This window comes from Dromiciops gliroides, chromosome 1 (assembly GCF_019393635.1).
Source record: "Dromiciops gliroides isolate mDroGli1 chromosome 1, mDroGli1.pri, whole genome shotgun sequence".
Classification (NCBI taxonomy): Eukaryota; Metazoa; Chordata; class Mammalia; order Microbiotheria; family Microbiotheriidae; genus Dromiciops; species Dromiciops gliroides.
Window position 1 is genome coordinate 284,689,837 of NC_057861.1, and position 26,850 is coordinate 284,716,686.

A 26,850-nucleotide genomic window follows, 5' to 3' on the forward strand; every position below is an offset into this window, starting at 1 on the left:
CTCATCATATAATAAAGATTGACTTAGTTCAAGACTGAGCTTTTAACCTCATTTTGAAATAAATCATGTAACTGGAACGTTCATATTACATTTATAACCCAGTGTTAATAAAATGTCTGATGATTATGTGACATTCAAATTTATTTTCCTCAAATGGCATTCCTACTATCTAAAAGGTCACCTCTCAATTTTTCAATAATCATTAGTCACTTAATAATGTTGCCGTTAAGAAAAAATAATCATTTGACAATAATAAAGACAATTTGGTAAATGGCATTTTCTTATGACAGAATCTTACACAGGATTTCAACAGCTTTGGTAAATGATTCATACCAATTTATTCTTTTAATTGAAAAGCTAGAAAACATTATCCTCAAAGCAATGGAAGTAGAAAATACAACGAATAAATGGCTACGGTTCTAATTGACAAGACTGACCCCAAAATAGGTAGCATAGGTACTTCACAGAAGAGTAATGTGGTCATGATCTTACTTTGTAGGTAGCAAGTGTATACCACCTTGCCTTGAGAAAGACCACTATTTATGGAACTGGAAGGCAGGTTCAATTCCAAACTCTGACATTTATCCTGAATCTGTTTCCCTTTATTTTAAGTTGCAAGAATAATATTTAATTTTTTAAAAAGTACTTTTTAATTCTTTTTTAAAGTGCTGCATAAAGGTGAGTTATCATTGTGTTTTTTTCCTTTGTCTTCATAGCAGCATCCCTTAACTGAGGTTGGGGATTCCCTGTGGTCCAATTTAGTTCATGTGGTAATACTCAAAGTAAAACCACATTTTTAGGGAGAAATCAAAACTGAAGTGGAAAGGCCAAAATGAAGGAATTATCTGAGTCATTTAAATGGGGTGACGAGAAATATTTTATATGTTGTGAGGATAAAGCAGCATGTGCTGAGGGTACAAGAAGAATAAATAAATATTAATATTTAAAAGAGTGCCTGAAACTATCAGTTGAATAGATGGACACTAAGGAGAAAAGGAAGAAAATTTTAAATGAGAAAGACTGCAGAAGCTATGAATTGCCCCTTAAAAAGAAATCACTTATTTTTCCAACTTTCCATCCTACATTAGATAAATTGGGATTTTGGCACATATATAGAGAACATTCAATTAAACAAATATTTCTTTTTTAAAAAGTGTTCTTCATCCCTTCTTTTTTAACCACAATTGTTATCCCTTAACCTTCCCTCCTACCTATCCACCCCAAAACCCCCATGAAACAAAGAAGCAGGTCATAGAGTGGTTACTTTATCTCATGTATTTAGATCCTCACCTCTCTATGGAAAGGAGGAAGGTTCAACAAATATTTCTTGAGTATTATCTATAAGCATAGCACTGTATTAGACACCATAAGCTGTGTTTTCTTAATGGGACAAGGAAAGTTAGTCTAGAGATAACATTTTTAGAAAGGTTGAGTCTATATGTAATATTTTTTACATTTAAAAAACTGAACTTTACAGGGAAAATCCTTTAGAATTTCTTCAGGCCTTCTACAGTATTATATCCCTCCACCTTTATAGCTATCATCTGGAGATGCATGCTACTTAACTAAGGTAATAAAGGTGTAATAGGGCCTTTTCAGAGGGGCTGACCCTTTTGCGAGTGGAGATGGAGGAATCCTGAGGCTAGATGTGAATTTGGGGAGTTGAAGTCCTAGTAGTATATCATTCTCTTCTACTCTGGCAGAGTTTGAATCTATCCTGGACTCTGCACTAAGGGGCTTGGGAGGCTGGGAAAAGGAAAACAGAGCTCTGAGGGAAGTATTCTTATAACAGGAAAACAGCAGAAGCAGTGAAATGGGACTTGGGTACATGGAGGATCCTTGTACTGTTAATTTTATGAATAGGGATAAAATGTAGTGATCTGTCACACAAAGTGTAGCAGGGTCAAGGAGATACCTGCTTATGCAAATCAGCTTGACTTAGTTGGGGAATTAATAATCACAAGAAGTAGGGAAATGCTTATCATATTCATTTTTGCTTTCAAAAATTTTTAAATAAGCACATAACTATTACCTTTTATTTGTAAAACACAAAATAGTCCACTTAGGGCAAAAATTAGAAAGGGAAGACTTCTAAAACTAAATTGTCTTCCACTTAAGTATTTTTAAATTTCCATTTCTCCAGGTATTTGCTTATTAAATTCTACCATAAAAAGGCTGCCTCGGGCCTTTTGCACAGCTTCTGGACCCATCTGTGCTGTCTTATAATCAGCAGATATTCAAAATACACATTCTAATTAATTTTAACAACTTTGAATTTCTTATATTGATCACTTTTTCAGTGCCTCAACTTATCAATAATTCATCTCTCATACATGACAACATTTTTTTCTAACAAGGCAGAACGCAGCCCATACAGTCAGTGTACTGTTTTACTGTCCATTACTATCTTTTTCTCTCATTGTATGGCTTGTAAGCCTCCTTACTATGTCTTCCATATTTTCCTTCCTTCCTACCTACCTACCTGCCTTCTCTGTTCTTTCTTGCTTCTCTTGTCATATATCTCTTAGATATCAGCTACCCTGTTTCTTGCATAAAAATAATCATTAGTAATATATTGCAGCATATTCATGCCCACTATACCTCTTTCCATTTCTTTTTGGGTGACCTCCAATTCTGATTCTTTGAAAATTGTGATGAATTATAATAATTTAATTTTTAAAGTTTATAATTTTTATTTTATATTTATTTTAATTTTATAAATAAGGTTCTGTACTATTTGTAGGTTTTACTACAAATAATCACAATGTCTTCCACAAGTAGAAGAATCTTGAAAGCTTCATTATGTATAGGGAATCCCTCTACCACTTTAAGTCTACCCTAGAGAGCTGTAAAATTAAAAAGTTGGACTGGACAACCTTAAAGTCCCTTTTATTTCTAAATCTATGATCCAATTCTATTCAGCACAATTGTTGTGTCTAATATGTGTGTGGTACTGTGTAAGGTACCCACAAATAGAGAGAACTTTAGATCTATTGAAGAACATTCATATATATTATGTGATGAGGTGGGGGGGGAGATAAAGTAATAGGGACAGGGTAAAAACAGAGTCTGAGAAAGAAAATAGTGAGTAAAAATAAGCTGGAAAAAATGTATCTAATGATAGCCACCTCTAAAGTGGGGGGAGAGAGAGGGAAGGGAAGTAAAAAGCAAAAAAAAAGAAATTCACATGACAACTTTGTTATATATTTGGAGGGAATAGCAAGTTGTGCATGGTAGATTTGGAATTTCATGTACGATCATCTTTTTTTAATTGTACTATATTATAGAAATGCTTGTTTTCTTCCATGAATTGAAAATAAAATTAATTTGTAATACATATACGTATATATATACACATATGTACATTATGTCTTTAAATCCTCACAACAACCCTATGACATAAACAGAGCAAGTATTATTCTTTCCATTCTACTGATTTCTATTTCTATTGATTAAAAAACCTAATGAATAGCAAGAGCAAAATGAGTCGTCCAAGATCACACAAATATTGAGTGATAGCACCAGGAACTAGACTTCTAATTCTTAGCCCTTTCTTTTTCCATTACCATGCCATGATGCCGTTCATGAACTACTTTTGGTTTCTCTTTAAAATGTGTATAGAAATCCCTATAGTCATGATGGATTTTTTTTTTAATTCCATTCTGATGTGTCCTAAGTAAGCCAAAGGGCAGAATACCAGAGGTTACTCTCTCCACAGATAACAAAATGCATTTCGTTTGTATAGAAAATACACAAAATTGGCAGGCAGGCAGGCAGGCAGGCAGGCAAGCAAGCAAGCAAGCAAGAAAGAAAGAAAGAAAGAAAGAAAGAAAGAAAGAAAGAAAGAAAGAAAGAAAGAAAGAAAGAAAGAAAGAAAGATACCAAGACTTTTAGTTACATAAGCGAATTCTACCACTGATAAATCTAATATCCTCTGTGCCCAGAAGTCCAAAATCACTTGTGCTCTTTCAGTCTTTGGCTTCATGTCTAGAGATTCCAGGGCAAGTCCAAGGGGAATCAAATCAGGTCCCCAATGAACAAAAAAAACAGTGAATGCTACCGAAGAATACACAGGCTAATGTTGCCAAAATAGGCCCTTTTGACCAGAATCTAGTTTTTATTTAATTGCAGATTTTAAATGAATTAGGCAAGTTTTCTGTAATCACAGTTTGATTTGGCTCAGACCTAGCTTTTCCCTTGGCAGAGCTTCTGTATTTCATCTTGAATCTAGCAGGTCCTCTGCCCTCCCACACTCCATAATTGGGTACTAATAGAGTAACCCCTGAAGTCATCTCCAGAAGAAGTTGACTGCAGTCCCTTAAAAAGAAGAATAATCACTGCATCCCCCACTTATTTCTATTCTCTTATAGGATAGTGGGACATGTTTTTAGGTGTAAAGATAATAGTGGAAATAAATCCATTCTGTTTTGTGTTAATAGTGATTGATGACCTGAAGAAATAGACTAAGTGCCCAAGGAACAAAGCCAGTTTTTAATGGCACTTTAATGTGTGAGACTTCTTTGCTGAAATTAGACATGGAAGTGGGAGAAAAATAATTCAATAAAAGGGGGTTCTTTGTAATCTATTGATTCTTTATCTGTATGATGTTTAGAATATGTAGTTAAGATGAAATTTTACTAAAGAAAATAATGCTGGGAAATAACATAATAGAAATCTCAGAATAGTAACATGTAGAAATTAGTATCTAATTAACATGGGAAGAAAATGTCCCTACCTCTATGCCAAAATATAAACCACAGAAAATTTTATATATATATATATATAACTGTCTTCAAGGATTGTCATGTGGAATTCAACTTACTCTATCTGGGCCCAGGAGGCAGAACCAGGAGCAATAGGGAGAAATTAAAATAAGGTAAATTTATGCTGTATATTCAGAAATGTTTTAACAATCAAAGGTATTCCAAAGTGAAATGGGCTGCCTCAGGTGATTTTGGTTAGATGAATATTTATCAAGTCTATTTTAGTGGGGATTCCTTTTGGATATAAGTTGGACTATATGGATGCTAAGGTTCCTTCCAGATGAAAGATTCTGTAATTCTGTAATTGGTTGACTGATTGATTGTGATTCCTAAAGGTACTATATTATTTAAGTGAAAATAATTTAGGGATTTTTTCACCCTATGTGAAAGGATAGTGAAGAAAAGGGATGGTAAATTTTTGAGACTGAAGACTATCCTGTTTGTGTCTATTTGTATTCTCAACACTTTTCATAGTGCTTGGTAAATAACATGTTTAATGTTTCTTTTTTATCTATCATCTACCTTATATCATTCTATCTTCCACATAGGACAGCATAGAAAATATTGCCAGATGTCTCACTTAAACCTCCCCATTTCCCTCCAGCTACACTGATTTTTTTACTTTGTTGGAACTCACCATCATGCCCCTACAGCAGGAAACTTCACCCCACCCTTTTCCAGCTTCTTTTTGTATGTTATCTGGTCCCAATAGATTGTAAGCTCCTTGAGGGCAAGAACTGTCTTTATCTTTATATCCCCATTGTTCAGCATGTTGCCTGGCACATACTTAATGTTTATCGAACGACTGATTTGACCCCTCAGTATGCTATGTCAACAGTATTCTTCTGATGTCTCAGGCTAATACTCTTTTCCAAAAAGGAAAAATAGTCTGATATGTACATTTTTTTGATGCCTAGTTCTAAGTAACAGCCATTTCACTTCCTAAATGTTCACAAATCATTCTTGAATACAATAGAGTTTTGCCAGTAAGAAAGTCAATCTTACTACCACATAGTATGAAGATTCCATACCCTTCCCTTTTTTGAAAATAGAGATTTGCCCATCTGAAATCCTCTTGTATCTCTCCCATTATCCATCATTTCTTAAAGATCACCATCTTTGAAAAATCATACATCCACATTTACCAACTCTTTCAGTATCCAATAGTTTGTCTTGTCTTAATTACTTGAACTCATCGAGTATAGGAAAATTTTTGCTTGCCATGTTCTCACTCATCTTTGGTTTCAACTCTCTGATAACCATATCTGTGCTCTTTTTCTCAATCCAAACATTATTTACATTAGCATAGGAAAAAATAAGATTTGAGTAGCTCAATTTTCTCTCCATTGTCTATTTTCACTGATCTAATCCCTGTTTTGATCTTCTTCTTTCTGTAAATATAACTTTTTTTTAAAAAAATCTATTTTTGTGCTTACCATTAATAGCTAACTGCAATTCATTCTGAGCTTTGTTTTCTATTTCTATAGTATTCTTCCAAGATCTTACCACTCCTTTTAATTTATGATCAGATATCTGCCCTAGTTTCTTGCTTTCTACACATTTTTTCACCACTTTAAGGATCCATAATCCTCCAATGGGACTAGCCAAAGATTATGTTCTTCTTGCATAGACTTTAAAAAACTAAGTTCACAGGGGCGACTAGGTGGCACAGTGTATAAAGCACCAGCCCTGGATTCAGGAGGACCTGAGTTCAAATCTGACCTCAGACATTTAACACGTGGTAGCTGTGTGACCCTGGGCAAGTCACTTAATCCTCGTTTCCCTGAAAAACAAAGAAACAAACAAATGAGTCCATCTTCACACCACAAAGAGGCATCAGAATATGACTTTAGAAAAAAGAGTTCTCTAATTCTCTAAAAATACACAAAATCTAAAAAGATGTCCCAATTCTGGGATTCTAAGTGTGATCTTTGTAGGCCTGAATTCTAACTCTGTAATTTTCTTAAATCACATCTGCAATTCTAGGATTTTTGACCACTGTTATTAAGGCAGTGGTAACATACAATGAGTAAAAAAAAAATTCCCATTCAACTCAAGCAAAAAAACCCACCCTATTTTGCTCTGTGGTCATTTCTACAGACAGTAACTATTCGGCTGGAACAAAATCCAATATTTCTAATTATCTCCATACCTAAGCTTTTTCCTAAAGGTAAAAAAAAAAAAAGACTCAACAAGAATGTAAAGAAAAGGTGGAGTCAAGATGGAGATAGAATCAATAGGTCTGACAAATTATCAGATATGAAAACCATCTATGCAATCTTCAGGTTTAATAATTTAGATACTAAGAAATAACAGAATTAATAGTGAATTGCTATTCCTTTGGTTATTTAGAAATGGTCAGAATTCTTTGGATATTTTCAGTAGAATATCATAAAGCTATAGATGTTTAGAACTACAAGGCATATTGGATTCAGCCTCTTGATTTGAGTTTTCACCTCAATCACACAGATAATTGCTTCTGTTCTGTTCTTTTCTTGGCATGTGTAGCTGCCATAAATCTTTGTGCCTAAATTTAACCCCAACCCATCCTTATTCCTTAAACTACCAACAATCCACAATCCTCTATGCCAATGAAATTACAGGTCTATTTCATATACTATCTTATAACAGGATTATTGCCATCAGATATGACTTTATTAGCATAAGGGGAAGTAAAATTTCTTCACTATTGCTAGCTCAGGATGGTAGCAGTTTTGAGAAAAGAAGGAAAAGTAAAGATGGTAGTAAAATAAGTTTATATTAATGCTAACAAAGTCATATCCAAAAGCAATATTCCTTTAATATAAGGTGAGATAAGAAACAGACTTATGATTTCATTGGTAGAAAGAGCTCCAGGATGAGGAAACTCCCTCTACTGATGCAGATCACCACCTTCTCTGCAATTCACAGCCTTAGAAAATTAAAGTATTTAGCAGTTAATCAATTGACTGAGGGTCACATGGCCAATATGTGTCAGAGCTAGGATTTTGACCCAATTCTTCTTAAGCCAAGTTCCCACTTCCCTATACCATGTTTGTATATCTGCATAAAACTCCAGACTCAGAAGTGTCCCTTTTAGTTTATTGCACCATCTTAAATCTATTTTATTTATTGTGATAAAACTCCAATGGTATAATAAATTTTCATTGGTTTTATTATGGCATACATCATATTTTGTATATATTAAATAATTTGTCTGTAGTGCTGTCTCTCTAGGACAACAGTAGGCCTTATGAGATATTAAAACCATACAATTTTTCCAAAATGATTATAAGTTGTTTCTTATAGATTAAATTAAAATCTGAAACAAAAAATTCACTTAACTACTTTAGTTTCTTGTTCAAATCAGGGATTGCATAGGGCCTGATTACTGTTTTTCCCCTTAGGTAATTAATCGTTTTCCTGAGAGGCAAGATAGATAGACATCTAGTCTTCCAGTTAGAAAGACCTTGGTTCAAGACCTATTTCCAACACATATTATCTTTATAGTACCTACTGTGTGCCAGGCACTGTGCTAAATGTTTTACAGTTACTATTACACTTGATTCTCACAATAATCCTGGGAGGCAGATACTTTTAATATCCCCATTTTTACTGATAAGAAAACTGAAACAAATAGAGGTTAAGTGACTTGCCCAAGGTCACACAGGTAATAAGTATTTGAGGCCAGATTTATCCTCATGAAGATGAGCCTTCCTAGCTGTAGACATAGTGCTCTAAACACTGAGCCACCTACCTACTTTGTATATAATTTTCAACAAGATTTTGAATGTTTCAGTTCCAACAAGCAACTTTCTAGGACCATCATTAATTATAGATCTTCAATGGTAGAAGGGGTTTCCACACTAGGAATACCTGACATTGATGAAATTACATACTGATTCCTCCATCTTCCTCCCCTCCCCTACCCAATAATTTTCAACAATCATATATTTCTGTTTATTTGTCATAATGCCTAGACTCCTGAACCAAATCTCAAATTTATCTACCAATTGTCGATTTAGACTTGTAAGGAAAACTAAGGGTTATTTAATTGACTTGTCTAAGGTTGCACAAGTAACAAGTGAAAGATCCAGGAATGGAACCCAGGTCCAAAGACTATAAATCTAACATTCTTTCCATTGTACCATGCATCAAGTCACAAATAACCAAACTGCAGAAACTGAAAAATATTGCAAAATATTACATGTCTAAATTTAACCAATCCTTGCTTATTAGATACAGGATTAATAAAAATTAATTAAATGGATAGATTTTCCCAATCCAACATCCACCCCCATCTGCAGTGTTAAAGGGGAACAGAATCAATTCACTTAACATTTCAATTTTGCTCCTTGCCCTTCCATGAAAGACTAAAGGAGGTATGGAAAAAATATCCCCAAAGTGGGACAAGTGAACAACAAGAGAGAAAATAAGATGCAAATGTTCCATGCCCTAAATCACCAGTCTTTGAATAATTATGATGTGTGATCCTGATCAATTAAATAATTTAAGGTTGAAAGATTCTGGAATTTGTAAAAGCAAAACAAAAATAAATAAATAAATCCCAGAAGATTGAACCTAAGATCTAATGTGATCCGGCCAACAATTAGTGTAATCAACTATAAAATACCCAAAGAGATCTGGATTCTAATCATAAGAACATTGAGACAATGAAGTAAGAACAATGACTCAGTATACTTTTCTTTGCATATATTTTTATATACTGATAGACTTACGTGTTGCTTCCCCTTTAGTAGAATGGAAGTTCCCTGAATAAAGGGACTATTTCAATTTTGACTTTTTATCCCTAGGACTTAGCACAGTGCCTGGCACATAGACACTTAACAAAGCCTTGTTGATTAATTATAAGTCTCATTGAATCACATTTTGTACATGTGCAATTGCTGCCATTGACTTAGGTTATTGATGTGCATGAATATCCCTGACTTCCCATTAGTAAATTGGATAAGCCTATGTCATGAATTTATTCATATGCTTCTTGGAGCACTTCTATATTTGTTCTGTAGAGTCACTTAGGGCAGTGAAGGGACAACTTTTCCTATTAAAGTCCCCTATCCTGTAGCTGTGTGGTGCAGTGGATGGAGCTTTGGGTTTAGAATCAGGAAGACTCATCTTTATGAGTAAAAATCTGACCTCATACACTTACTAGCTGTTTGACCCTGGGCACTTTTCATTTAATCCTCTTTGCCTCAGTGGCTCATCTATAAAATCAGCTGGAGAAAGAAGTGAAAAATCACTACAGTACCTTTTCAAAGAAAACCCTAAATGGGGTCATGATGAGTCAGACACAATAGAATAACAAAAGTCCCACAGAGAAAAAAAAATAGATCCATACTAAAGTAGAAAAAATAAGCAACTTAATTACAGATGAGGAATCTAAGGTTCAGAGAGACTTGCCTAAGATACTAAGGTAGTAAGTAGAAGAGCCTAGAGTTAAACCCCAGATCCTCTGACTTTAAACCTAGAATGCTTTCTTCTGGGAGTCATCTGTTTCTAAAGTTAAAAATGGACCTTAGGGGAAGCTATGTGGCACAGTGGATAGAGCACCGGCCCTGGATTCAGGAGTACCTGAGTTCAAATCTGGACTCAGACACTTAACACTTACTAGCTGTGTGACCCTGGGCAAGTCACTTAACCCCAGTTGCCTCACTAAAAAAAATGGACCTTAAATCTTAATACATGTACATGGCTGAGCACATACTGGTATTTAATGTTATGGCCTGCTTAATGAGAGAGCAGTAGTAGTAGAGAGGAGAAGAAAATGCTAGAAGACAAAAGGAAATAGGAAGGGACAGAAAAGGAAAACTGGAAGAAACAGAAGTAGCTGCAATAAATGTCCAGTTCCAAGCTCTACCACTTTCCTGCTGTATGACCTTAGACAAATTACTGCAGCTCTCTCAACATCAGCTTCTACATACATAAAATGAAAACACTAGATTAAATTATATCAAAGGTCCCTTCTAGTTCTAATATTCTATAAACTCTATAAGTCATTCAACCTGTCAGGGCTTCATTGTCCTCATCTGTACTAGGTGACCTCTAAGTACAATTCCGGCTCCAAAAATTCCAAAGAAGAGAAAAGGAAAGAGAGAGACATAGACATCTCAGATGAGAGAAAGAGGAGCAAAGAAAAAAGGAAAGATAAAAGGAAAGGGCAAAAAAGTGAAAAATTCTGAAGTGAGTTAAAAGTAAATTGTTTTTGTTATATCCCATTGTTCACCAGAGCTAGAGGCTTCAGAGAAAGTTATAACCTATTATCACTGCCCTTTGAATTTTCTATCAGTTGATTAACTACTACACACAGCTCAGCAACTCTACTTAAAGTGGGATAGCCATCTGGCACATAAATTATTCTCTAGGCAGCAGTAGTTGTAACCAAGTTAATAACTCTTCACAAGGTACTTACCAAGGTCAAAGGAAATCAGGTCCATTGGGGAGAGGTTTTTCATCTTGCTCTGAGAGTAATTCAATCCTGCTTGATTCAACAAACATTTGCTAAGCAGTCTGTGGTATTAGAGGCATTATGCTAAGGGTGGCAATGCAAAAATATAGCATCTACTGTTAAGGAGCTGACTGTATTAGAGGAGATAAGAGGAGTTCACAAATGTCTGGAATACAAGTTAGAATATGATGAGTCCATAGAGAATATACAGAGGAAAAAGAAAGACTTGTCACTTCTAGCTGAGGATATAGTATAAGTTGAGCTTGGAAGGCAGGGCAGAATTTCAACAGGTAAGAGTTGTAGAGAGAGTCCTTGCAGTATGTGTAGTATGGGGGAGATAGTATGCTTTCAAAGGCATAGCTAAAGGTGAGAGAAGACTGAAAAAGAATGGACTGGAATGTAAAATGTGTGAAAGGAAGTAGTTTAAAATTGGGCTGCAAACATAGATTGGAGCTAGATTTTAGAGAGCTGTAAATAAAAAGATAAAAAGTTGGTACTTTTTTCCCAGTATTCAATTAAGATTTTTCCAATAGAAAACATAAGAGAAGGCAGGGTAGGGGAGAAAATGATGATATAATCCTCTGGAGTTTAAGTATTTTCAGAGTATCTGTGTAATGATAGTTGGGAAGGTAAGATCACAACTCAAGGGAGAAGTCAAGACTGAAGACAAAGATTTAAGAGTCATCCATGTGAAGATAATAACTGGAACTAAATGATTGAAGAGTTCTCCAAGGGAGACAGCAAAGATAGAAGACCAAAGATAATGCCTTGGGAGGTCATTTAATAGGAGGGATAAGGCAGAAAAGTGTGAGATTGAACTGGTCCCCAAAAGATAAGTGTTTCAAAATATGAGAGAGAAAGAAATGTGAGTAAGGAAAGGGTGATCATCTGCTTAAAATGTTGAGGTCAGGAAAAAAGAGGCCTGAAAAATATCCAATGAGCCATTCTCCAGTCAGTTTTCATAAGAATAAAAGCAAGCTATGAACAATTATCTGCAAAAAATCACCAAAATCAGTAATGATAAGAGAAACTCACATTAAAACTTTAAGCTTCCACCAGATTACAATACCTAGTAGATTGCAAAGTTGACAAAAAATAAAAATGATAATTGTTGGAGAAGTGGTACACTAATGTACCACAGGTGGAACTGTGAATTATTCCCGTAGTTATAGAAAGCAATTTGAAACTATGATCAAAGATCACTAAACTGTATATACTCATTTATCCAGTAATACCACTAATAGGCATATGCCTGAAAGAGATCAAAGAGGGAAAGGAATCACATGTCCAAAAATATTTTGTAGCAATGCTTTTTTGTCACGACAAATAATTTAAAACAATGAATAGCTATCTAATGGTAAATGGCTAAGCAAATTGTGAAATATGAATATAATAGACTATTATTACATTGAAAGAAACAATAAAAGAGATGGATTCAAAGAAAAACCTAGGAAGATTTGTTTGAATTGATCCAGAATGAAATGAATAGAACCAATAGGACAATTTATAACTTGACAAAAATGTATAAAGGAAAGCTTTACTATGATAATAACTGATAATATAAACCATGATAATAATGATTTCAGAAGAATGATAAAGAAGAATGCTTCCAACCTCTTGACAGAGGGTGATGGATGTTCAGTTATGAGATACATTTTTTATGTGTGAATTTGTTTTTCTTGACTGAACTTATTTGTTAAAAGGGAGAGAGATCTTATTGGTGAGGGGAGAGGTATGGGGAAGGAGTAGGAAAGTAATAAACAGTGATACCAAAAAAAGAAGAAGGAAAAAAGTCAATGAAACATACAAAAAGTACACAGAAGAGCAGAAGGAAGGATAGAAAGGAAAATATACAAATATGGCAGGGTTGAAGCTACCATGTTAAATTTAACATATAGTTTAAAAATAAATTGTACATAATAAAGATTCACAATGTCATATGTAATATTCTGTTCTTTGAATTAGGAAATGTTCACGTTTTTTGATATTTGTTAAATTTATCATAATACTAACAAGAGTCTCCAAAAAAAAAAGGACCATTATATTTGGCTATGGTTTCCTTAGTGACTTTTCCAAGAGCAGTTTAAGTAGAACAGTAGTAATAAAAGTCAATTCCTAAGGAACTGAGAAGTGGTTGATAGGTGAGGAAGTAAATGAAGTGAATGTTGACTATTTCAGGAATTTTTATAGTGGAGGGAAAAGGCAGACATTCAAACACCAATAAATTGAGGAGACAGCAGATCTATGGATGACTTTTTAAAAATATACGAGTCATGGGGAAGCTAGGTGGTGCAGTGGATAGAGCACCGGCCCTGGAGTCAGGAGGACCTGAGTTCAAATGCGACCTCAGACACTTAACACTTACTAGCTGTGTGGCCCTAGGCAAGTCACTTAACCCCAATTGGCTCAAAAGAAAATATATATATATATATATATATATATATATGAGTCATATAGAATAGAGCTAGCTTCTTAAACTAAAACCCATATGGGTTGGTGTATGTGGGGGTCAGGAAAAATTTGGCAGTAAATATTTTATTCCTATATCTATTTTATATACCTATATACCCATGGCCATGAAAGAATTTATTGGGTGAAAAGGGGTAGTAAGTGGAAAAAGTTTGAGAAGCCCTAGCATAGAGAATAGAGAGCCTGTCTCAAAGTTAAAAGACTTAAACTGAGAATCTTTGTATGCAAAGGACAGAGCACTACTAATAGAGGGGAAAAGGTTGAAGATAAGAGAGGGTAAGGTTCATTAAGAGAAGTGGAAATAAGGGCACTAGTGGAGAGTTAGCCTTTGCAAGGAGAGATATTCATAAAGAAGTTTTAAGCATTTATAATGAAAATATAATAGATGAAAAATAAATTTGATATAACATAAGAGTCCAAAGAAACCTGCAAAAAGTACATTTATTTGAGCAATAGAACTGATGATTTAGTGCTAACATTCTAATAAGAGAAGAAACAAGTGTTCTTCAGAACAGTTATATCTTCAAAAGATATTGAGGAAGTTATATGATAAAAAGAGAATCTGCCAATAGATAAATGCCCAAAGAATATGAACAATCAATTTTCATAAGAAGAAATCAAAGCTATCAATAGTCATATGAACAAATGCTCTAAATCACTATTGATTTGATAAATGCAAATTAAAACAACTCTGATGTACCACCTCACACCTATCAGAAATGACAAACACTGGGAGATATGAGGTACTTTATTGATCCAGCCATTCTAGAGGACATTTTGGAACTAAGCATAAAGGTCTATAAAACTGTGCATACTCTTTCACCCAGCATTTTCACTACTAGGTCTGTACCTCAAAGAAATCAAAGAAAAAGGACCTATATGTGCCAAAATATTTATAGCACCTCTTTTTGTTGAGGAAAAGAACTGGAAATTGAGGGGATGCCCATCAATTGGGGAATGGCTGAAAAAGTTGTGGTATAAGATGGTAATGGAATATTATTGTGCTATAAGAAATGACAAGCAGGATGATTTCAGAAAGGCCTGGAAAGACTTGTATGAATTGTTGTATAGTGAAGTGAGCAGAACCAGAACTTTGTGCACAGAGACAGCAATATTGTTTGATGAAGAATTGTGAATGACTTAACTACTCTCAGCAATACAATGATCCAAGATAATCCCAAAGGGCTAATGATGAAGCATACTGTCCACCTCCAAAGAAAAAACTGATATTGATTGAACACAGACTGAAGCATGCTATTTTTACTTTCATTTTTTTCTTTTATTCAAGTTTTCTTATACAAAATGGCTAATATGGCAATGTTTTACATAATTGCACATGTATAATCTATATCTTATTCTTTGCTGCCTTAGGGAGTGGGGTGAAGAGGGAGGGAAGGAAGGATAAAATTTGGAACTCGAAACTTTAAAATAAAAAAGTATTTACTGAAAAAATATTATTTAAAAATGATGAAGGGGTAGTTTCAGAAAAAATATGGGAAGATCTATATGAACTGATACAGATGAGGTAAGAAGAGCTAGGAGATCATTGTGCACAGTAGAAGCAATATTGTGATGATAATCAACTGTGAAAGATTTTTGACTATTCTGGTCAGTGCAGTGGTCCAGAACAGTTCAAAATAATGAGAGGATACTATCCACATCCAGAGAGAGAACTGGGGAACTCAGAGTACAAATTGAAGTGTGGCTTTCTTAGGAGCAGTTAGGTGGTACAGTGGATAAAGTACCGACCTTGGATTCAGGACGACCTGAGTTCAAATTTGACTTCAGACACTTGACACTTGCTAATTGTGTGACCCTGGGCAAGTCACTTAACCCTTGTTAGCCTGTGGGGAAAAAAGAAGTGTGGTTTTCTTGCTTTTTCTTTCATTTTTTTACTTTTTGGGTGATACAGAAATGTGTTTTGCATGATTTCACATGTATGACTGCCATTTTTTTTTTTGCGGGGCTATAAGGGTTAAGTGACTTGCCCAGGATCACATAGCTAGTAAATGTCAAGTGTCTGAGGCTGGATTTTAACTCAGATCCTCCTGAATCCAGGACCGATGCTTTATCCACTGTGCCACCTAGCTGCCCCCATGACTGCCAATTTTTAAGCTCAATAGAGGTAACATATAAAGCATTTTGTAAACCTTAAAGTGCTATTACTGTAGGATATAAATTTCTAAACCATATTAATTTTTGCATTATGGTTAATAATGTAAGCTTCCTTCTTCATTTATGAAATGAATTTATAATAAAAATGTTCCCTTTTGTATTTGTTGTAGTAGGCAATTCAAGATCGCAAAGTTACCTGCTTAAAACTGTGAGAAAATAATTATTAATAATGACTTTCTTGGAGGAACCAGATCAGTTTAAGCTCCTTTCCCCACCACCACACCTCCCACTTCAGAAAGTTCCATTTTTAAGAACTTTAGCTGGTTTGGGGACCAGCCTAAGGGTTCAATAGAGATGGAGATAGATTCTTTTGTCTAGCTAAATTGATTTGATGGAATTATACCATACCTAAAGACTTGACTTCACCTTTTGCCAGGAGGGTCCCTCGCATTACATCATTAGGTCATGGTAGAATTCATTTTAATATGGAAAACCCTCAAGTCATGTCAACCAATGGAATTGAATGATGCTAGCCAATTAGCTTTGATCAATGCATAGTGACCCGCCTCTATCAAAAAGAATAAAAGCTGAGGCCACCAGGGTCAGGGCCTTGGCTTTCTTGGCTTCCTGGGCCTGCTGCCACTTGGTATTTGCTCTCCCCTTAGGACAGAGGAGGTAACTGGGGCTCCTAAACTCTCCTTGAGACCAAGTGCTCTCTATCTCTCTGAGAGACAAAATGGTGCTGAGGCTTTTCTGCTTGTGTTAACTGTCATGCCATTCATCGATTCTTTACTAATATTTAATATTAATTAATAATAAATTATTACTGCCAAACCGGGAGAAGTAACCATTATTATATAAATGGCCATTAATATACACGTAGCAAATGATTTAGAAAACCCAGCCTACCCCCTAAATAATTTAAACAACACAAAACAAAGGGAATTTCACAGTAGTGGTGGTGGTGCTGATGGTGGTGGTAGCAGCATCTAGAATTTATATGGTGCTTTAAGGTTCACAAATTACAAATAGTATCTCATTTTATCCTAAAAACAACCCTGGAAAGTAGTTATTATTATTATTATTATTATTATCCCCATTTTACAAATATGGAAAATGAGGCTGACAGGTTACATGATTAGCCCAAGGCCTCACAGATGGTAAGTCCCCATGGCTAGATTTAAACTCAGGTATTCCTAACTCCAGGTTAGGTACTTTCCACTACACCACCAAGATGCTCCAGTGACTACAAATATGTCATGTTTTTTGGTCACTTAAAAAAAACAACCATAGGACTACTTATACATATTTACTTTTTAACCACCTTGTATAACTAAAATAGTGAAAGATACTGTGGTTTAGTGAAAAGGGGAAGGGAAAGGGAAGAGAATAAGCATTTATATGGAATTTATTCTGTGCCAGATATTGTGATAAATGTTTTACTCCTATTATCTCATTTGATCCTGACAACCCTGTGAGGTAGTTGCTGTTATTATCCCCATCTTACAGTTGAGTAAACTGAGGCAAACAGAGATGGGTGACTTGGGTACTATAAAGTGTCTGAGACCAGATTTGGACTACAGTCTTCCCAATTCCAAATGCAGTGCTTGGATTTGCAATCAAAGACCTGAATTTGAATCCCAGCTCCACCTCCTAAAACCACTTAAACTCTCTGATCTTTAGTTTCCTTATCTATAAAATGGGGTTAATCATTCTTGCACTATCTACCTTACAGGATTATTGTGAGAAAGGGGCTTTATAAGCTGCAAAGCCTTATTTGTAAGCTTTGTATGTCAGATTTTCTGTGATCTGTAGATTGCTAACTAATGTTTTATTTTTCCCTCCAGATCTTGGCCATTGTATCCATTCTATTCATCGTTCTATCCACCATTGCCCTGTCTCTCAACACCCTACCTGAACTTCAAGAAACGGATGAATATGGTCAGCCCAATGACAACCCACAGTTAGCACATGTTGAAGCTGTCTGCATAGCCTGGTTTACAATGGAGTACCTTTTACGCTTCCTGTCATCTCCAAATAAGTGGAAGTTCTTTAAAGGACCATTAAATGTCATTGATCTGCTGGCCATTTTACCATACTATGTCACCATTTTCCTCACAGAGTCCAACAAGAGTGTGCTCCAGTTTCAGAACGTCAGGCGGGTGGTGCAGATCTTCCGTATCATGAGGATACTTCGGATCCTGAAACTTGCCAGACATTCAACAGGCCTCCAGTCTTTAGGATTCACTCTGAGACGGAGTTATAATGAATTGGGCTTGTTAATACTCTTTTTAGCCATGGGAATAATGATATTCTCCAGTCTTGTGTTTTTTGCAGAGAAAGATGAAGATGCTACCAAGTTCACCAGTATCCCTGCCTCCTTTTGGTGGGCCACCATCACCATGACCACTGTAGGGTATGGTGACATCTACCCTAAAACTTTACTGGGAAAAATTGTGGGAGGCCTCTGCTGTATAGCTGGGGTGCTAGTGATTGCACTTCCCATCCCAATCATTGTAAACAATTTCTCCGAGTTTTATAAGGAACAAAAACGGCAGGAGAAAGCAATTAAAAGGCGCGAGGCCCTGGAAAGGGCTAAAAGAAATGGAAGTATTGTTTCCATGAATTTAAAAGATGCCTTTGCTAGGAGTATGGAACTTATTGATGTGGCTGTGGAGAAAGCAGGAGATTCTGCCAACACTAAGGACTCAACAGATGATAACCACCTATCTCCAAGCCGATGGAAGTGGGCCAGGAAAGCATTGTCTGAAACCAGCTCCAACAAATCCTATGAAAATAAGTATCAGGAAGTGAGTCAGAAAGATTCCCATGAACAGCTCAACAATACTTCTTCAAGCCCACAGCACTTAAGTGCTCACAAACTGGAGATGCTATACAATGAAATCACTAAGACTACACAGCCCCACTCACACTTGAATGCCTCTGACTACCAAGAGCAGGCTGAAAAACCACCAGTGTACAAAGAGGAGATTGAAATGGAGGAGGTAACCTGCCCTCAGGAGCAACTGGCTGTGGCCCAGACGGAAGTCATCATGGACATGAGGAGCACCTCTAGTATTGACAGCTTCACCAGCTGTGCCACTGACTTCACAGAAACTGAAAGATCTCCTCTCCCACCCTATGCCAGCACTCACTTACAAATGAGATTCCCCCCTGATCCCACAGGGGCAGAAGAGCACCAAAGAGCCAAGGGACTCCCATTTTTAACACTCACAAGGGAGAAAAGTTCTGCCCCTAGAGATGCTACATTTGAATATACTCCAATCGACACCACTGGGAGCCCAGACTCAGTAGTACCCCAATCTGGGCTGCATGGTCCTCTGCAGTTTGACAGTGCAACTGAGAGTCCAAAAAGTTCTCTAAAAGGTAGCAATCCCCTCAAGTCCAGGTCCCTGAAAGTGAACTTCAAAGAGAGCAGGGGCAGTGCCCCCCAGACTCCACCTAGCACTGCCAGGCCCCTGCCAGTCACCACCATGGCAGACTTTACTCTACCCACACCCCAACATATCAGCACCATTCTCTTAGAGGAGAATTCTCCCCAGGGGGAGAGACCCTTGCTGGGCACTGAAGTCTCAGGGCTCTGTCAGGGACCTGCAAAAGGTTCATCCCCTCTGTTTCCCAAACAAAAACTATTTCCTTTCTCTTCAAGAGAGAGGAGGAGCTTCACTGAAATAGACACTGGAGAAGATGAAGACTTCTTGGAGCTCCATGGAGCTTCAGAGGACAGGCAGCCAGACCCCAGCACAAATTGCTGTGGGGATAAATGCAGTGATGGAAGAGACCCTTTAAGAGAAGAGACCAGTGCTCTCTCTTCCTCCCCCCAAAATACAAGTCACAATTGTATGCAAGACATTTACCAAGCTGTGGGAGAAGTAAAAAAGGACAATAATCAAGAAGGGTACAAGATGGAAAACCATTTGTTTGCCCCAGAGATTCATTCAAATCCTGGGGAAACAGGTTATTGTCCCACGCGTGAAACCAGCATGTGACTAGTTAAAAAAGCAATAAAAACTTGTTTCTTAAAAACCACAATTAGTAAAGCCTATGAACTAAAAATGGGAAGTCTCCCCTATCCTTCCCCTCTCCCACAAAAACAAGTGCATAAGATGTTATTTTTGCATGGCATGAACAGTTTAGTTTAAGTACTGTTTAAATAAAGAGTCGAGGCTGCTTTTTGTAACAAACAACCTAACACAAATGACTCCAAAACAGTGGATAAAATAAAGAGAGCTCTATCAGGAATTGGCATTCTGCAACGTCTGACATTTTTGATCCTTTCACTTATAATTAGACAAATTTTAAACTGTTTTAACTATTTTGGGGGTTCCAATGAATTTTAGAATTTGCACATGAAAGGATGAAATGTCAATGCATGCATTCATAACAATGTGAAAAAAAGGTGCTTCGAGCTTGCAAAATGCATCTATTTGTAAATAACGGATTTGGGGGAGCCAAAAATCTCAAGAATATATGGAATTAAATTTCCAGGGACACAGGTACTTCCTTCACAGCCTGATGCCGGGAGGAGCTGTACAGACTTACGTTGCAAGATTGCAACCTCTATTTAAAGTATCTCATGTACCTTGCTTTCTCTTATGAAGCTCATTAAGTCTATTAGTTTATTTAAGGGAATACAGTATTTTTAGTTCTCTGTGCTATGTCATGGGGTGCATCTTTTTTAATTTGCCTTTGCTTAATTGTGGCATTTGTGGTTTAAATTATAATTCATGAGAATAGGCAAGATTTAATGACCAGAAATTAAATTATTTGGAATTCTATATTAAAATTTGGCAATACCTAGCCGTCATAGCATTATCTATGATGGAAAAAAACCACGGACAATAGTTTAGAGCTGGAAGGGACCTCAGGGGTCATATAGTCTCACTCCTGTTGTTTTACAGATGAAGAAATGGAGGCCCAAGGGATATGGTGACTTGCACAAATTCAAAGAGGTAATGAGCATCAGAAAATAAATTAGAACTCAGGTGCTCTGATTTCAAAGTCTCCTTCCATGACACCATGAAAAAAAGAACATACTTGAAGTTTAGAGCATTTTACCATTAATGAAGCACTTTCCACATAATGACCCTCTGAGGTAAGTAATGTAAGTGGCCCCTTGTTACAGATGAGAAAACTGAGGCCCAGTGAAGTTAACTGTCTTATCCAAAGACACATGGTCTATGAATGGTAGAACCAATATTCAACCTAAACCCCAACTCCCAATCTCTGGGCTCCCAGTCCAGTGCTTTATATCATGCTGTCCAAAATTCTTTCTATTTAAAAATAGGTTTTTTAATGACCATTTTGGTCCAAACTTAATAAAATATCATTTACCTTAGAATCTGCTCTATTTTCCTCAAGTCCAACATGGACAATCTCCCCCTCCTCTAGCAGGGTGCATACATTCCAATAGGCACATGACATATCCTCTTCCCTAAAGAGAGCCTTCACCTAATCTTCAGATGAATTGAAAAGGAAATGGTAAAGATGTACTGAAAAATAGCACTGTCCTGAGAAACAAGAAATCTCAGTTCTCTTTTGTATTCTGCCACTAGCTAGTTGGCCTTAGAGGAGTCATCAAAACTCTCTGCCCCTCAGTTTTCTTATCTATAAGAATGTGGCTTAGATGATTTCCTGTGTGCCTTCTTTTAGCTCTAAATTTCTATAATTCAATAGTTTTTCCAAAATCGCTAAAATTCACTTGACTTTAATTAAGGACATGTGAATGTTTGGTGAGAGATACTGAGTTCAGAATATGCTGGACCAATATACAAGCACAAAATTTTTTTTTGGTTTTTTTTATAAGAAACTTCATTACAAATTTTAGTAACAAATCCCTTTCTTTTAGTGATGAAATTAGTCTCTGTTTTTTATCTAACTTAAAATGTTTATAAAATGTCATTTCCTTATCAACAGAATCTGGTCATTATCTCTCAGTTTTGAATGCAATTTGGAAAGGGTGGGGTGGGTCTTAGTTGAAATACAGGTATCCCTATTATTGAATATAATTTTACATATCTATTTTCCGCTGTCCTTACAATTTACAATGATTTTCATGTTTAATTGTTCTGAAACATAGCCCTTACATGTTATGGTCATTAATCACGTATATTTATTTACATTGTTTGTTAGTTGACATTTTCAATGACTAAGACTAAATGAGAGTCAGTTTTTATATGCTTAAAGTGTTGGTCTGTATTTTCTATAGACAATTTTTCCAGAATCCACCCTAAAGGCATTTTCCAGAATACTTGCCTATAGATTAAATATAAACAAGTCCCAATAGCCACTTTTAGAATGTGTCTACATGAAATGAGGTGTCATTTTTTTCCTGAGTGTGCTATAATAATGGGTCCATTTTAAAACAAAACATTTTGTGTCATTTGTCTACATGGCACATGATGAAACAAAGAGTGCAGATAGTTTTCTGGGGTAAATTTGTCTTACTGCCCAAAAAGTTCACCAATAATGTATGTTAGTCCTACCCTAGATTCTGCCCAAAGGACCTAACTTTTACAGCCCATGATTTTGAAAGCCTCCTCTCAGGAAAGTTCCCCCTTTGGCCTGAAGGTTTTAAGGAAAAGCTATTTTATGGCTGAGAATTTAAAGAAATTCTTCTACCCCAAACCCTTCCACCAATTTTCCCTAATTTTTTGTGGTCAAAAGTCTTTAGAAGAAAAGAAAAACATTTTATTCCTCAAGCAAACAACTTCACAAAGAGCTATTTTGGGGGGTCTGAAGACTTCTAAGATGGTCTGGATAGTGTTTTGAAAGTTACCTGGAGGTTATTGATGCTAAGGGTTATTACTTACTGTTACCTACAACTTAATGCCTGTTGACACTTGACAGTGAGCAAACAATGTCTGGATCTCAAAAGAAATAGTCTATGACATGGATGATCTGTTCAATCTGTTAAATCTAGCAACTAGTATGGATTGCCACAAGGTATGCTTGGCTACATCAATTCATTTTAGAAAAAATAAGCAAAAATATTTGGTCATCCATGTAATTGCCTAATTCACCCAACACAGCTTCATTTAACCTACTTACCAGAACCAAAGTGCATTGATAGTACATAAACAAAGAGGAAACCAAAGTACATATATAGTGTGGCACAAAGAGGAATGAGTGCCTGCAATGAGCACTAAAAGTTAGGACTACAAAATTCTTCTTTAGATGGGAAAACCACATTGGGCCATGAAGGTATTAGCACCCATGAATGGATATACAAAAAAAATTAACAAAAAATATTTGCCATCCAATGTGTACAGGATCAAAGAAGCAAATTATCAGATAAAACAATTATGATTTGAAAACTTAAATATATTTCCTCAAACCATCAAAAATAATTAAGGATTTCTCTGGAGTTTTTTTTGTAATTACCCAATTTATGAAAATCAGTGTTTGGCTAGTAAGCTACAGTCATTTATTTTTTAAATTGTTATTGATTCTGAATTATGGTCATTTAAACTGTTATCAATTGAACCATGTTGATATGATAAGATAAAAATTGAAATTAAATCATTGTACTATTGTTAGATTTGGGGGGGGGATCATTTTGCATCATGTAGCTGTTTCTTCTTCTGAGACCTTAGACATGAAATGCATTAGGCAAGAGGCCATAGAAGCTAATTTTTTCTCTGAAACAAAAATAAATAAAATGTGCTTGCAAATATTTTTAAGCTATGCTCAAAACAGTAAGCAAAAATCCTCCCTTAAGGGCAGACTGAATTAGATTATGGATTGTTTAACATTTTTATTATGAGAAAGTAAAATTGATAAATGCTTATCAAAATAATGTAACTTGAATAAATGAAATTCTGCTTTTTAAATACCTGTTTTCCTAAGGAAATAGATGGTGAAATTGATTGGTTGCTATGGATTTCACCATGTTGTCTGTATGAAATCCAAACTGTAATTTCATAGATTTTATTTTAAAGAGCATATAAATTACTATTCTAACCCACTGAGGGATTAAATTGTTTTTCCTCAAAATTCATTTTAAAATAGTTGATTTCATTGCTATTCATCTAGAGAAGTTGCCTGTTGTAATAACAAATAAGTACAGGAAAAAAATCAAACTTTAAGAAAATGTCTATGAAGATTTGTATTTTTTTAATTAATAATTTTGCTTATAATATTAAAAGCAAAGAGTTCTTAATGATTTTCTTACTTAATAGCCACATGTTACAGCAAAATATTGCTATTCTTTTATTTTGAAAGTAGTTTGTTTTGATATTCAGTCTTTAAATTCATATGGATTTTAAATTTTGGTTAAGATTTTAAAAACTTATTGAACCAACCTTCTTTCCTTCCTGCCTGTCTTGCTTCTTTTCTTTCTTCCCATCGTCCTTCCTGTCTTCCTTCCTTCCTTCCTTCTTTCTTCCTGAAACAAGTCCTACAAAACTTGAATGAAAATGGAAATTTGAAAAGAAGGCACATTACTAATAAAAAGGGGGAGAATTCTAAACCCCGAAATCTTAGAGCACTTCCTAAATTGGTGAATTCCAACTTGAGAAATTTTAACATTTACTGATTGATTTCACTAATCATTTATGCTACTTGCCTGACATAATTGAATAAATGTTTATTTTTCTATTATTGCCATTTATGCATAACTTCTTTGCTAGTCTTAAAAACTTTTAGCCTATAAACATGTATATATATATTTTTTTAATAAAGAAAAAATCCTTTAATAATAGGGCAACACAGAGTTGACCAGGAGTTACAAACACAACAAAAGGGAAATATTACAAAGAAAATATAAGTTAATAAGATGTTTTTAAACAAGGAAATATATATTTAGTATACATGTGCATATATTTATATAAGTAAAAAGAGGCACATATTAATAAGAATTTCAGAATTGAGATTGTAAATCTAACTATAAATCGTCTGTTAAAGAAATCATTTCTAACAACATTCCCATCCATAAAGAAATTCTGTGACTGGGCACTGTCTAGTTCCATGGGATGAGCTGAGGTCTCTATAGTTATGTAGGTCTCTTTTTACTATGTGTATTTTACTCATGTTCTAGTACTTTCCCTTTTCCAAAGATTGAGTCGAATCTGCCATGGCAGTATCATTCTGAATGGGAACACTCATAAGCTCTAGTGATTGTTCAATATCTATTGATAACAATGGGACTCATCCCATTAATTTCAATGGAAATTTGCCTACTAGAACAAGCCTTTCATCTTGGAAGTGTGTTTTCTGAAACAAAAGATTCTGTTACATAGAGTCATTCCTACATACCCAGGCTTTTTTTAAGAAGAAAAAAAAAGAAGATAGACAATGCAGTGAGGAGCAGCTCCAAGAAGGACTGACTCTGGTGTAGACTCAATGAAAATGGTAAGCCTATGAACAATTTGGACAGTGTAGGCAAAGAAGCTTAACAATATGAACTGAAATTATCCACTCTACAGGGTAACCCCATGTGTACATTTGTAAGCAAAGTGAGAAATGAAGTTGTCCAGGAAAGTCGGCAATCAAGATAGACTTGGAAGAAATACATTATCATATTTCCACCATTTGCTACCAATATAAAGTCAAAGAAGTAGCTTTTAATGATTGGCATTTGGTGATCCATCACTTTTTTGTCTGTATATAGATTGTCTCCTCTCCTTTCCTCCAAACTTTCATGATAAAATTGCTACCAGGCTTCTCTTGCACCTCTTTTGATATAATTCTGTATATTGCCATTATTTTGAATTAAAGACCTGACAATTGACTACAGTTGATTCAGGACCCAAGTCTTCAGGTGTCTAGTACCTCAAGGATCAACAAGAGTCCAGAAGCCAACCAAAAGCACCAGTTTGTACTAATTATGGGCCTCTTTCTCTTGACCTCCTTTACCATTTGAATCTAAAAATTCAGTTCAGTTCAGTGACAGAAAGTGGATCCATTCTTAATCTTATGAGATAGGCCCATAAAATCAAGGTCTCCCATTGCATTGAATGCTTTGTATGGGGGAAGTGCAGAAGGAATGGGGAGATTTCATCAGTGTAGAGAACTCTAGTGTACACCCTTCTATATCATCTTACAGTTTCCTGGGCCACTGAAGGGTTAAATGATTTGTTCCCAGTCACAGTACATGTCTGAAGCAGGACTTGAACCCTGGCCTGTTTTACTCTGAGGCTGGCCTTTTATTCCCTAAGCCATGTTGCTTTTCACACTGTATATTAGGCCTGTGTATATTTTTCTTTTAATAGCCAACTAAATACAAACATGGACTCATGTGATCTAAATTTCTGAGACATAGCATACTTCTATACAGGATTCACTAGGAACAAAATGATCCATGCTGTGCACATTCTCTCTATATAACTAGGAACATCTTACTGTTCATTTCAAAACCTATTGGGGGGAAAACTCATAGAACATTATCTTTGCATTATAATATCCAAGTTTTAAAACTTGTGCAAATTTAAAGAGTCATGATATTAAACCATAAACAAGTCAGAAGTAAATGCATGAAAGAAGTTTATTAAGCAGTAATACAGTGGCATTAGGCCACTGAAACATACTTTTTTAATGCCTAGCTTTATATTTAACTGCATAATTACCACATATATTTCCAGCAGTTAATGTTCAACCTTACACCAGGTGTGTGGAAGTGAGGTGGGGAATGGAAGTCCTAAAATGCCAATTAATTTAATGCATTTTCAATGGAAAATAAATCATCCTCTACCTAGCAGGTACTAGTCTACTAGAAAAGTCATTTGGGAAGCTCAATTATTGTTTCCACACATAGACTACCCACTAACATTCTGGGGATCTTTCCCTTCCTATGAAATCCTTCCTGGCTTGCTTTGGAAAATCCCTATATCTACTCTTCAATCCAGTGTGCTAGCTCAACTAAATTCCTCCTTTGTCACTCCCTCCTCTCATTCCTCTAATCCCTCCACTGAGGCTCACCTACCTACTAGCCATTCAACAGTTACCAAGAAAGAAACATCAATTACAAATTAGAGTAGAATAGGTTCATGGATAAGAGCAAATTAGAACCCAATACTAACAGCAGGCTATGAGGGAGTT

At 35.6% G+C, this 26,850-nt stretch overlaps 1 protein-coding gene across 3 annotated transcripts in view; it reads left to right on the forward strand.

Annotated features, from left to right (window-relative positions):
- KCNB2 (potassium voltage-gated channel subfamily B member 2) overlaps positions 1 to 25,293 on the forward strand; it is a 480,892-nt gene extending 455,599 nt beyond the window's left edge. For all 3 annotated transcript variants that reach the window (XM_043979421.1, XM_043979423.1, XM_043979424.1), the window contains one exon: positions 17,640 to 25,293. In XM_043979421.1, coding sequence (XP_043835356.1) covers positions 17,640 to 19,802 — 2,163 coding nt within the window. In that variant the 3' untranslated portion in view covers positions 19,803 to 25,293. The remainder of the gene's footprint in view (positions 1 to 17,639) is intronic.
- Positions 25,294 to 26,850: the final 1,557 nt, after the last annotated feature.